The sequence below is a fragment of the Rhinoderma darwinii genome, chromosome 4, assembly GCF_050947455.1.
Source record: "Rhinoderma darwinii isolate aRhiDar2 chromosome 4, aRhiDar2.hap1, whole genome shotgun sequence".
Classification (NCBI taxonomy): domain Eukaryota; kingdom Metazoa; phylum Chordata; class Amphibia; order Anura; family Rhinodermatidae; genus Rhinoderma; species Rhinoderma darwinii.
The window spans coordinates 231,341,834-231,354,234 of record NC_134690.1 but is presented as its reverse complement, the minus strand read 5'-3'; the positions used below and the strand labels follow the sequence as shown (position 1 = coordinate 231,354,234).

The 12,401-nt window shown below is 39.4% G+C and overlaps 1 protein-coding gene across 2 annotated transcripts in view; it reads left to right on the top strand.

The window, feature by feature from the left end:
- Nucleotides 1–12,401, top strand: part of METTL24 (methyltransferase like 24) — a 113,866-nt gene that overhangs the window by 84,103 nt on the left and 17,362 nt on the right. Inside the window, exons 2-3 of one of the 2 annotated variants that reach the window (XM_075864223.1) lie at nucleotides 1,970–2,068; nucleotides 5,233–5,372. In XM_075864223.1, coding sequence (XP_075720338.1) covers nucleotides 1,970–2,068; nucleotides 5,233–5,372 — 239 coding nt within the window. Of the gene's footprint in view, nucleotides 1–1,969; nucleotides 2,069–3,886; nucleotides 4,470–5,232; nucleotides 5,373–12,401 lie in introns of those variants that run through there. The other variant, XM_075864224.1, reaches the window with a different exon arrangement.

The following is a 12,401-nucleotide window of genomic DNA, read 5'->3' as shown; positions in this document are numbered from 1 at the left end:
AATAGACTGTTGAGTTTCACATGAAAGCTCTCTTTTTCTAGCCATTTTGAGAGTTTAATAGAACCCACAAATGTAATGCTCCAGATTCTCAACTAGCTCAAAGGAAGGTCAGTTTTATAGCTCCTCTAAACAGCAAAACTGTTTACAGCGGTGCTAACATAATTGCACAAGGGTTTTCAAGTGTTTTCTAATCATCCATTAGCCTTCTAACACAGTTAGCAAACACAATGTACCATTAGAACACTGGAGTGATGGTTGCTGGAAATGGACCTCTATACACCTATGTAGATATTTCATTAAAAACCAAACGTTTGCAGCTAGAATAGTCATTTAGCACATTAACAATGTATAGAGTGTATTTCTGATTAATTTAATGTTATCTTCATTGAAAAAAACTGTGCTTTTCTTTCAAAAATAAGGAAATTTCTAAGTGACCCTAAACTTTTGAACGGTAGTGTGTGTGTGTGTGTGTGTGTGTGTGTATGTATGTGTGTATATATATATATATATATATATATATATATATATATATACTGTACAGCACTGTAACAAGAGTGAAGAGGGCTATAAGACTATATTCACTTGACGTGAAAAAAAGAGCAGTTAACAACTGATCAAGTGTCAGTTTTTCATGGTTGTTTTGCATTAATGTGTCAAAATTTGAATCCATTTCCTGGCCGTCTGACCGTTTTTCACCGCCATTTGCCATCCGTTTTTCGTGGAGGTTAAAACAAATTGATGAATTTAATTAGTTAGGATTTTTTTTGTCCCAGCCAACTGAAAACACCACAGTGCCCTTGTAGATCGTGCCCACTGTAAATAGTGCCACAGTGCCCATATAGTGCCACAGTTACCACTGTAGATAGTGCTCGTGTAGATAGCGCCAGTGTCCCCTGTAGGTAATGCCCATATAATGCCACAGTGGTCATGTAGATAGTGCCACACCCCCTGTATATAGCACCCCCTTTAGACAGCACCACAACCCCTATAGACAGCACCACAACCCCTATAGACAGCACCACAACCCCTATAGACAGCACCATCCCCCTGCAGATCGCACCATCACCCCCTGCAGATCGCACCATCTCCCCCTGCAGATCGCACCATCTCCCCCTGCAGATCGCACCATCTCCCCCTGCAGATCGCACCATCTCCCCCTGCAGATCGCACCATCTCCCCCTGCAGATCGCACCATCTCCCCCTGCAGATCGCACCATCTCCCCCTGCAGATCGCACCATCTCCCCCTGCAGATCGCACCATCTCCCCCTGCAGATCGCACCATCTCCCCCTGCAGATCGCACCATCTCCCCCTGCAGATCGCGCCATCCCCCGATCTGACGCCGGGGATTCCGCTCCTAGTGGGAGTTTAGGTGGCGCTATCTACAGGGGGAAGGGGGGTTTGTTGTTATCTACAGGTTGGGTTGCTATCTACAGCAGTGGGTGGGCACTATTTACAGCGGGGATGTGGAAATGTCGGGGGCTCCCTCTAGGAAGTGAATCCCCGGCCAGAGCACTGGTCGGGGACTATGCTCCTAGAGTGAGCTTGGGTGGCGTTATCTACAGTGGGGCTCGGCAGACATGAGAGTGTAGCGCTGCTCAGGCTGAAGCAGCACTGCACTCATTAAACCCCGTGCCAGGCTGCCAATGTTTATATACGTGACGACTGCACGGGGCATCGGCAGTTGGAACGTATATAGCCGTATGGAAGTCTTGAAGGGGTTAATGTGTATCTGTCACCAATTTCTGGGGTGCATCCAGCATTGTTTTATGATATATTCCCATTTAGTGTTATCATATATTTTACTTTTCAGTAACTTTCAATTTGAAGTGAATCAGTCTGGGTCTGCTTGTGTCTAAATGAGTCTACAGGCTGGAGTTGCTGTGAGTGCTCTGACAATCAGATTCAGCAGAGTGCTGCTGTACAAACTTTTATATTTAGAGATGATTAACATTTGCCATTCTTTTCAGCCTGCACGTTGGCATATAGATCTGCAGCCCTGGGCTGGTCCTTCACACTCACTTGAAGAAGAGGCGGCACGATTCTTACATTACATCACAAAATCTCAGGTAAACAAAAAAAACATTCTATAATTACCATTGAGATCTATTAATGACTTTTTAAAGATCAGTCACATTCTTTACCCTGCACTCCATCCTGTGGTTGGTTCATCCTGATGTATGATGGAAGGTGTCTGAGTGCAAATTCACAACTAAAATAAAGCATTGATCAAAATACTATTTTAAATGTACTAACCATTCAATGTAGGAATATGTACAGTAGCAACAATTGTGACCTACAAAATACCATCTATTATGTAATACTGTAACATTGGAAATGTACATTCTATACGTGATTGACTTTTCTGTGCTTCTACATTCATGAAAACCCATTAATGACTGAGTCTTTAAGGTCATTAAAAATAAATACTTTATTTTAAATTATAAAAATGTAACAATAAAAAATGAATCCACCTGATGACAAAAAGATCACCACTACAGGGATGTCACATACAAATATCATAAGAGTAATGCAAAAGTATTGAACCATTAGACATGACATAAAAAATATCAACATAAATTTGAATGCCTGTGAAATTCTGAAATTGATGATTGGTCAGTGGCCCCATAAATAAGAAGTAGTTAGAACAGAGCGCCACTCCCAGATGTAGGCGCAAAGCCGAAACGCGCGTAGGGGCAGGACGACATTTCAGGGAACGAGACATGACTGGTTAGTATTGGTGATGCATTGATGTGGGGGTTTGGTATAATATCTTATCAAGGTTTGCACTACGCACTTTAAACTTCATATGTGGTAAAACTGCCTATTTGAATAGTGGCTTACGAGCATCTGTAGTACTAAACACATGACTATTGATTATACATTAACTTATTGGCCACTGGCAATCTAGCATCATACTGTCGTGTGTGTGTGTGTGTGTGTGTGTGTGTGTGTGTGTGTGTGTGTATATATATATATATATATATATTATAGCACACAAGAAGACAGCAGCACTCACTAATGAATAATCGACCAGGTGCCCAGCAAAACGTCCCGATCCTAGGACGTATAATGATATATAGCAGAAGAAAAACGACACAACCTATTTTTAAACCACTAAAACCTGGCAATATTCCATGTTACAGATGTGTTAATTGTGCTTTGATGTGCAAAGGGGAATTTTTTAGACATCCGTTGACTGGACAACAGTTTAAAATTAAACACAATTTCACCTGTGACTCAGAGTGGGTCATATATGTGCTATGGTGTCCCTGTGGCCTCCTTTATGTGGGTGAAACCACCTGTTCCTTTAAAACTCGTCTAAACAATCACCGTTTTTCTATACGTAAAAAGAAACTTGATTTACCTGTAGCTAAACATTTTTCGGAACATGGTCACAATGAAAGGGATCTAACATTTATGATTCTGGACCATGTTCCTCCATTACAATTTGGTGGTGATCGCCATCTGGTTTTACACAAAAAAGAATTAAGATGGATATTTTTACTGAACTCCTTAAAACCTTGTGGACTTAATGTAGAATTTGTTGTAGATAGAATAGCCTTATGAGCTCCGTTCCCTCGTGTTCTCTTGATGTTCTCTTCAGTATGATGATTGTTGACACATTAATATCAATATCTATATCTCATATTTACTGTCAATGTCTTATAAATACTAAAAACAATTATGTTTTGTATTTTTTTAGATTGGAATACCACTCCCAACAGAACTTCGGAACTTCTTTAATTATTTTTCAATGTTATTGTACTATGATATTTGACGGGGCTATGTTCAATGCATCAAGTCTTATTGCATCAATAAAATATGTTTATTATTTGTTGAATTGTTTCTAGTCTCCTATTAGGTTTCTAAGTGATAGAGAGATATTAAAAGCGAGAGGGATTCTCATGCATTCTTTTGTCTTATGATATATCATATCACTAGTGTGATAATATGGGTCCGTTACACGTATGAGGATAATGTGACATCCTGGACACGTGAAGACGTGACTATGTGGTCCCATAACTCTGGGAACAAGATCGTTCTGAGTACTTGGTTGTATACAGAGGTCTTTGAACCCACGTGTGGATCATCTTTAAAAGCCGATATAAAGCTACTTTTAGATATTCCTAATATCTCCATCACTTACTATAGGGAGCATTTACTAATATATCTGTATTTTTTACATTCATGACTTTTTGACTGACATAGCCGTGTCAATGGATGTTTATAGTAATGTTACAGCAGTTGCTTAGCAACTTACGATGCCATGATACATGGGGCGACTCAGTGGAACGCATTGACACGCATTACATCATATGGATGCGATCTATGCTCTCTGCTGCGGAGTGATGATTTACTTCCGCCTCGGGGGATTACACTGATGTGTCGAATTTCAATTACCACGAGGGATGCAGCAGAGTGCTGCAACACACTTGAATGGAGTAGTTGAGTCTGAAGTTCTGATTGGTGAGTGAGGATATGCCAATGGATTTTACACCACTGCTGCATAAATGATTATAATGTAATCAGTTGTTTTTAATGTTTTTGTTATTATGTATTGTTATTCACGATGTCACATACACACTTCTGTATTTTCTGTATCATGTCTATGTTTATGATGATACCGTACACAATATATGATGTTTGTTTTCATACACTTTGTATTTGATTGTTTTATAATGAGACTAATTATGTAAAAGAGTCTCAAACATATATAAACTTGCTGAGTAGATGTGTCACTAGGCTTGATAAAGATCCTATTGTAGGATTGAAACGTTGCTGTTAGTTTGGATTGAATAAACCACCATTTTTTTCATGTTGGAGTGCTGCAAATTTTCTTCTGCTATATATATATATATATATATATATATATATATATATATATACTGTGTGTAAATTTATATTGATATTTTTTCATGTTATATATGTAATGGTTCAATACTTTTGCATTACTCTTGTGATATTTGTATGTGACGTCCCTGTAGTGCTGATCTTTTTGTCGTCAGGTGGTTCATTTTTTTATTGGAAAATTTTAATAATTAGAAATGCAGTATTTTTTGTTTTATGAGCTTAGAGACTCAGTCATTAATAGGGTTTGATATATACCATATGAGTACAGCTCTGTTACTTGATGGAACAATAAGATGTTCAGATAAGCATTGTATATAGGTTGGATGACTTATACATTCATATCTGAAAGAATAACAGGTGTGATATTCTTCCTCCATAGATCACATGTTCTCGCTTTGTGGCTAATGGACTGACAGATCATTATGACGACACTCTGAAGCCATGGACAGTCTGCCTGGATAATAAATTCAGTTTAGCACACCAGATCAAAGATAAGCAATGTTGTGTATACTCCTTGGGGTAAGATATGTATATTTATTTCACCAAATGTCTAAATCTCACAATAACTTGATTAAAGGGGTTTTCCGAGATATTTTTTTTAATAAAAGGGTTTTTACATTTATTGTCTTCTAATTAAAAAAAATTCCATCCCGCCATGTGACAGTCCGTACTCTGCCTCCCTCTGAGCCTGTGTAATGCACGCAACATTGAAGAGCATAAAAGAATCAAGTAAATATATGTCATGGAGGTGTCTTAATTTTGTAGTTGTTAACAACTCCATTTTTTTTTTTTTCCTATATCTGTTTCTGGTTAGGGCGGCTAGTACAGCTCCCCCGCAGGTTGTCACTCACCTCTCCTAGTGCTGAAGGGTAAATCTGCTTAGTTCTGCAGAGATACAGGAACCGAGGACGTATGAATGAACAGACAGATTTGCAGTATCAAGTCTAGGAAAGTTTATTTCCAACTTGAAGACTTCTATTTCTTTTATGTTATGGGAAACATTCTTTAATGCAAACACCACTGCCTTACCTGGTGCTGCTGTCACCTAACGTTATATGCTCTTCAGCTATACACTACGGGGAGTCACTGATGTGTGCTGTGTATTATACACTTTGTGCCCTGGCTGGTTTGTAAATGTCAGTAAGTCACAGTTTCCATATAGATCACATGCAGCCTTTATAATCTGGATATCAGTTTTAATTGACTGAAAGGCAAGTGCCATCGGTAAGATTTATTGTTGTAATATCAGCAATAATCTGGTTGTTTCTTTCAATAGGGGAATGTATCTGTTTTCATTTTCTTGTTTGCAAACTGCATTTTTATATAATCGTTTACAGTATTTCATCCCATAGCACGCTTATTAACAGGAAAAATTGTCATTGTTTGGGCTGTACTGCATCCAGTTAGCCCCAGCATCTCCCTCCTGTCACATCCTGATCAATCTGATGTCACGTGCATTGCTGCTACCTCTATTCTACACACAGCAGGCATTGAGAGCCGTGTATATAAAAATAGAGAAGACAGAAAATCGGCTTCTGTCTTCTCTCCTGGGTGCCTAGCAGTCTATTAGACTTAGTGTATTGAATTTCAGATGTGCCGTGTCTTCCTATATAATCTTTGGAATGTTCTCCTGTAGCACACAGGGTTAAAGAATTCTGACATTACATGCCCAGCTTGATAATGAATGTGCTATTTGTGTGCAAGCCTTAATATGTCTGTGAATTAAAGGCCGGACTCAAAAATCATGCAAGCAGCAGAACGTAGGGAGTGTTTAAGCTATGCGTTCCTTCATGCTGGTAGCTCTGAAGCCTTTTAATTCCCCGTGGGATGCATCTTATCCTTCTAGATGGTTGGCAGCACTGACGGTTGGCAGTCTAAGATTTGGCATAATCTTTTGCGAAGATGTATCAAGCCAAAAATATATTTTTATTCCAATTCTTTGAAAATAGTCTTATTATGTCTCACATATTCCGCAGCTCTGGCAGGCATGTGGTTCATTTGATAAGGAATGAATCAGATGATACTGTGATACTGGTAAAGGAATGACCTATTGCTCATACCGGAATTCTTCAATACTAATAAATGGTAATTTGGCAGTGGCAAAATAAAGACATACCAGTGGAATAGAACTGGCCACAGCTTTATTATTATTTTTTTTTACCAACTTTTAGATAAACATTATGCCAACCACAGCAACAGACTGCGGGCATGAGGGAAAACTTAACGGAACCGTCTCTAGCTAAGGCTATATTTAGACAAGCGTGTACAACTTGCGCGAGTAAAAAAAACGCAGCATTTTTACATTTCTTGTCCGTGTGTGATGCGTATTGGCATCAGTGTGCTTTGCGTATGGCATCCGTTTATCACGTCTGTGCAAGCACTTTTATTTTTTATTTATTTCTCTATGTAACTGATGTGTGAAACACGGACAGCCCACTGATGTTGTCCATGTGCTGTTTGTGGTTTTCACACACCCATATACTTCAATGGGCGACTAGGTGCGCAAAAACGCACGCGTGTCTAAATAGCCCCATTGAAATGAATGGGGCCGTGTGCTGTGAGTTATTTCAAGGCACAGCACACAGACGAGGAACACTCTTGCCTGAATGAGCCCTAAGGGATGTGCCCATGGGCTACCACACCTCGGTTCAACTACTCAGAAGTCTGCAGTGTATGGGCCTTGTAATGCCACCATAACACTGACAATAAATTCAATATAGTAATTACAATGCTATAAATATATCTAAAACACAAGAAAAAAGGAGGTGGTGGGGTGGGATGCTTGAATTAAAAGGGGGGTGGGGCAACCGTGAAGATGTAGCTCCACAATTCTAAGGAATAGTGAAAAATATTACAAAGAGCAGCAAAAAACCCAAACATAAAACAGGAACAACCACAATAGCAGTGCACCAATCATGATAAATAATAACAGACCAATATGTTTCTAAAATACAGGGCTGCCCTCAAATTTACCTCCTTCTGGATGCTTCAGCAGTCATGACAAACATAACATCTATACAGAGGCCATGTTTGCCTTTAACCTATCCATAAACCGTTCTATCGGCCGATCGTGTATGTTTATATCAGTGGGAGAGGCAAACAAACCTTTGCCGAGACCTCTAACAGTGGCTTATATCCCAGCACAACAAGGGATTACGCATGTTGAAGTTAACATGCCCGATTCATCAGGGGGACAGTCAGGATGCCCCCATACACATCAGATTGTCAGGAGATCTCACTTATTTCTACGCCAAAGCTAATGTGCTTGGCAGTTTAACCGAGCACTGTACATTCTCTAACTTTGTAATACTCTTACTGTTAATTTCTCAGGCATAAAATATTATCTCCAGTTCATTGGAGATGGGCACTATATATGCTTGTTCATATAAATTTATATCCTTATGGACGTATCGCATATCCATGGATGAGCATATCTAAACAACCATCCAGCAGTAGCCACTGTCTTCAAAATGAGCATCCGGGTACCAGATTTCAGTGGGGAGTATAGTCCTGGCCAAAAGTTTTGGGACTGACACAAATTTGGGTTTTCACAAAGTTTGCTGCTTCAGTGTTTTTAGATCTTTTAAACATTTCTATGATATTCCGAAGTACAATTGATAAGCATTTCATAAGATTTTAAACTTTTATTGACAAATACATCAAGTTTATGCAATGACTCAATATTTACAGTGTTGACCCTTATTTTTCAAGACTTCTGCAATTTGCCCTGGCATGCTGGATATCAGCTTCTGGACCAAATCCTGACTGATGGCAACCCATTCTTGCCTTATCAGTGCTTGGAATGATTGACCACAGGTTTTGAGGATTGACCACATGTTCTCAATGGGATTTGAGATCTGGGGAGTTTCCTAGCCATGGCCTTGGACCCATAATTTAAATGTTTTGTTCACCGAGCCACTTGGTTATTACTTTTGCCTTCTGACATGGTGCTCAATCATGCTGGAAAAAGCATTGTTCATCACCAAATTGCTCCTGGATCATTGGGAGAAGTTGCTCTTGGAGGATGTTTAGATACCATTCTTTATTCATGGAAGTATTCTGAGGCAAAATTGTGAGTGTGCCCACTCCCTTGGATGAAAAGCAACCCCACACATGAAAGATCTCAGGTTGCTTTACTGTTGGCATGACACAGGACTCATGGTAGCGCTCGCCTATTCTTCTCCGGACAATCATTCTTCCAGATGTCCCAAACACTCTAAAGGGGGCTTCATCAGAGAAAATAACTTTACCCAAGTCCTCTGCAGTCTGATCCTGTACTTCCTGCAGAATATCAGTCTGTCCTTGATGTTTTTCTTGCAGAGAAGTGGCTTCTTTGCTGCCCTTCTTGACACTAAGCCAGTCTCCAAAAGACTTTGTGCCTCACTGTGCATGCAGATACACTGATAACTGCCTGCTGCCATTCTTAAAGGAACAGTGTCACCCCAAAAAAAAAATTCATGTCAGTTTTATGTTAGTGTTTTATTAAAAACGTTTTTATTTATTTGTGTGTTTGTGTGCTACTTTTTTCTATTTTTTCACTTTTTCTTCCCTATGGGGGCTGCCATTTTTTTTTCCATTTCTGTATGTGTCGATTAACGACACATACAGACATGGAATACGGCAGCCACAGTCCCATAGGGACTGCGGACGGGGCCCGTCCCATCCACTTCTGTGTACGCCGTCTGTGTGGGAACGGCACACACAGTCCAATTTGAAATGCGCGCCGTCCGGCGCCATTTTCCTGTGGACCGGAAGTCGCGGCCGGACAGTAAGATTACTACTTCCGGTCGCGGCTTCCGGACTTGTGCACTTGGACCAGCGGCAGCAGACGGAGCGGACGGGCCGGAGGGAGCCGCGGCGGCAGGAGCAGGTAAGAGATTTCTATGTATGTTCGTGTTTGTGTGTGTTTACTACTGTATGTAAACCTACTACACTGTGTGTTAGCTCAAAAAATGGCGACACACAGTGTAGGAGGTTAGACCGTTCAATCCCCTCGTTTATCCCGGCACTAGCCAGGATAAAGGAGGGGGGGATTCTCAGAGCTCACTAGAGCGAGTGATTTTTTCCCAATTTTGCAGCAAAAAGCAATGTGGTTGCTTTACCACATGCAATGCTGCAATTTTGGGAATAGCTCCATCTAGTGACCAGCACTGGGAAATGTTATAAATTAGAATCCAATTTATAATATTTCCTGACTCGTGAAAAAAATAAAAAAAATTTGAACGATGTTTAATCACCTACACACTAAATGTTTAACTAAAAAAAAAAATACATGTTTTGCTGGCAACACATTCCCTTTAAGCAAGCTCTGCACTGGTGTAGAACCGATCCCATAGCTGAATCCCCTTTAGGAGGCAGTCCTGGCACTTGCTGGACTTTCTTGGGCATCCTGAATCCTTCACAGAATTGAATATCTCTCCTTGAAGCTCTTGATGATCCGATAAATGGTTGATTTGGGGGCAATCTTACTAGCAGCAATGTCCTTGCCAGTAAAGCCCTTTTGATGCAAAGCAATGACGACTACACGTGTTTCTTTGGAGGTAACCATGGTTAACAGAGGAAGACAATGATTTCAAGCACCATCCCCCTTTTAAAGCAACACGTTTGTCATGCTGATTGAATTATAAGAGCAGAGTGATATTATCTGCCTTGTTCTCATTAACACTTTCTCCTGAGCTAACGAGAAGATTACTGAAATTATGTTAGCAGGTCATTTTGTGGCAGGGCTGAAATGCAGTGGAAATGGGGTTTTTACGATTAAGTTGTTTTTTATGGCAAGGAATGACTTTGCAATTTATTCCTACCATTTAATACCTACCTGGAGAGCCTTTTAATTTATATATCTCTCTTATGAGGTCAGTAATGGGGTGGGCATATTTCACAATCAGGCACAGACATGAAGGGCTCCTGGGACAACATCCACATGGGGTTTGTATGTTCTCCCTGTGTTTGCATGGGTTTCCTCCCATTCTCCCAAAACATACTAATATGTTAATGGTATCCTACGGTAGAGTCAATGTTGTGCCAGATAGGGAAACTAGATTGTGATCCCCATTGTGTAAAGAGATTTAATTTGGCTTTTTGGTTCATGTTTTTTTCCCTAGTGCACATTCATTATTTACATTAGGGAGTCTCTTCTGTGCATTAATGGTACATGACTTTCAAAGGAAATTTCAGTATTTAATGAAATGGTTTATCTAGGAAAAGTCACCATGACAACAGATCCAAATGCTGAAAATGTTTCTGTACATGACATTGATTATCTGAAGGGATAATGCAGAGTGCGAGATGTTGTGTCACTTGGCTCTATTCTTCATAGCAACTCCAGTCACAGTTTACACTACACATTTCTCAGATTATTAGAAACACATGTATTATTTGAGCTCTGTATGACTCTGTTGATTCCTCATCTGCACTTCAACACTAGATAAAAGGTTGATTCACGGCAATAGCGAAAGAGGCATTTAAGTGGTAAAAGAGGGAGGGGATCCCTCTCTCTCTCCATTGGCACACCTGCAACACAATCGTGGGGTGCCCATGGTTTTTATGGCAAAGAAAGGCCCCCAGGTCTGCCTCCAGTGAATGCCTATTAGAAAAAGAGTAAAAAACGGTTTATAATAAATTAGAAAACTTCCCTACAAAATGCTTTATTATGAAAAACCTAAAAAAAAATTTAAAAAGCTACACAAAATTGGTATTGCTGCATCCGTAAAGATCCAACCTATAAAAACTACTGTTTAACCCACACTGTGAATGCTTTCAAAATAAAAAAACAATGCCAAAATTTCTGTTTTCTTGTCATCCAGCCTTTCAAATAATGCAATAAATAGTCATAGGTACCCCAAAACTGTACTAAAAAAAACCCCACAAAAAACAAGCCCTTATACAGCTACACTGGCAGAAAAATAATAAAAGTTATGGCTCTTAGAATTTGGCGATACAAAAACAAATAATTTTGGAAAAAAAGTGTTTTTATAGTGCAAAAGTAGGAAAACATAAAAAAACTATATTAATTTGGTATCGCTGTAAATATAACGACCCGCTGAATAAAGTTATTATGTTATTTCCACCACATGGTAAATGCCATGAATTTAAGACGCAAAAAAGAGTGGAGAAATTTCAGGTGTTTACATTATCCCCCCCCCCCCCCTCAAAAAAGTTAATGAAAGTTAATCAATAAATTATATGTACCCCAAAATGGTGCAATTAAAAAATTATAACTATATATAATATCCAGCAAAAGACAAGTCCTCATACGGCTATGTTGACAGAAAAATAAAAGTTCTAGCCTTTTAAATGTGACGATGAAAAAAAAGAAAATTAAATTAAAAAGTTTCAGAATGTTTCAGATTTTGCAGCCCCTATCTGCTATTGCAGCAGATAGGCGCTGCAATGTAGATTACAGTAACGTTTTTATTTTTAAAAAACGAGCATTTTTGGCCAAGTTATGACAATTTTCGTATTTATGCAAATGAGGCTTGCAAAAGTACAACTGGGCGTGTTGAAAAGTAAAAGTACAACTGGGCGTGTATTATGTGCGTACATCGG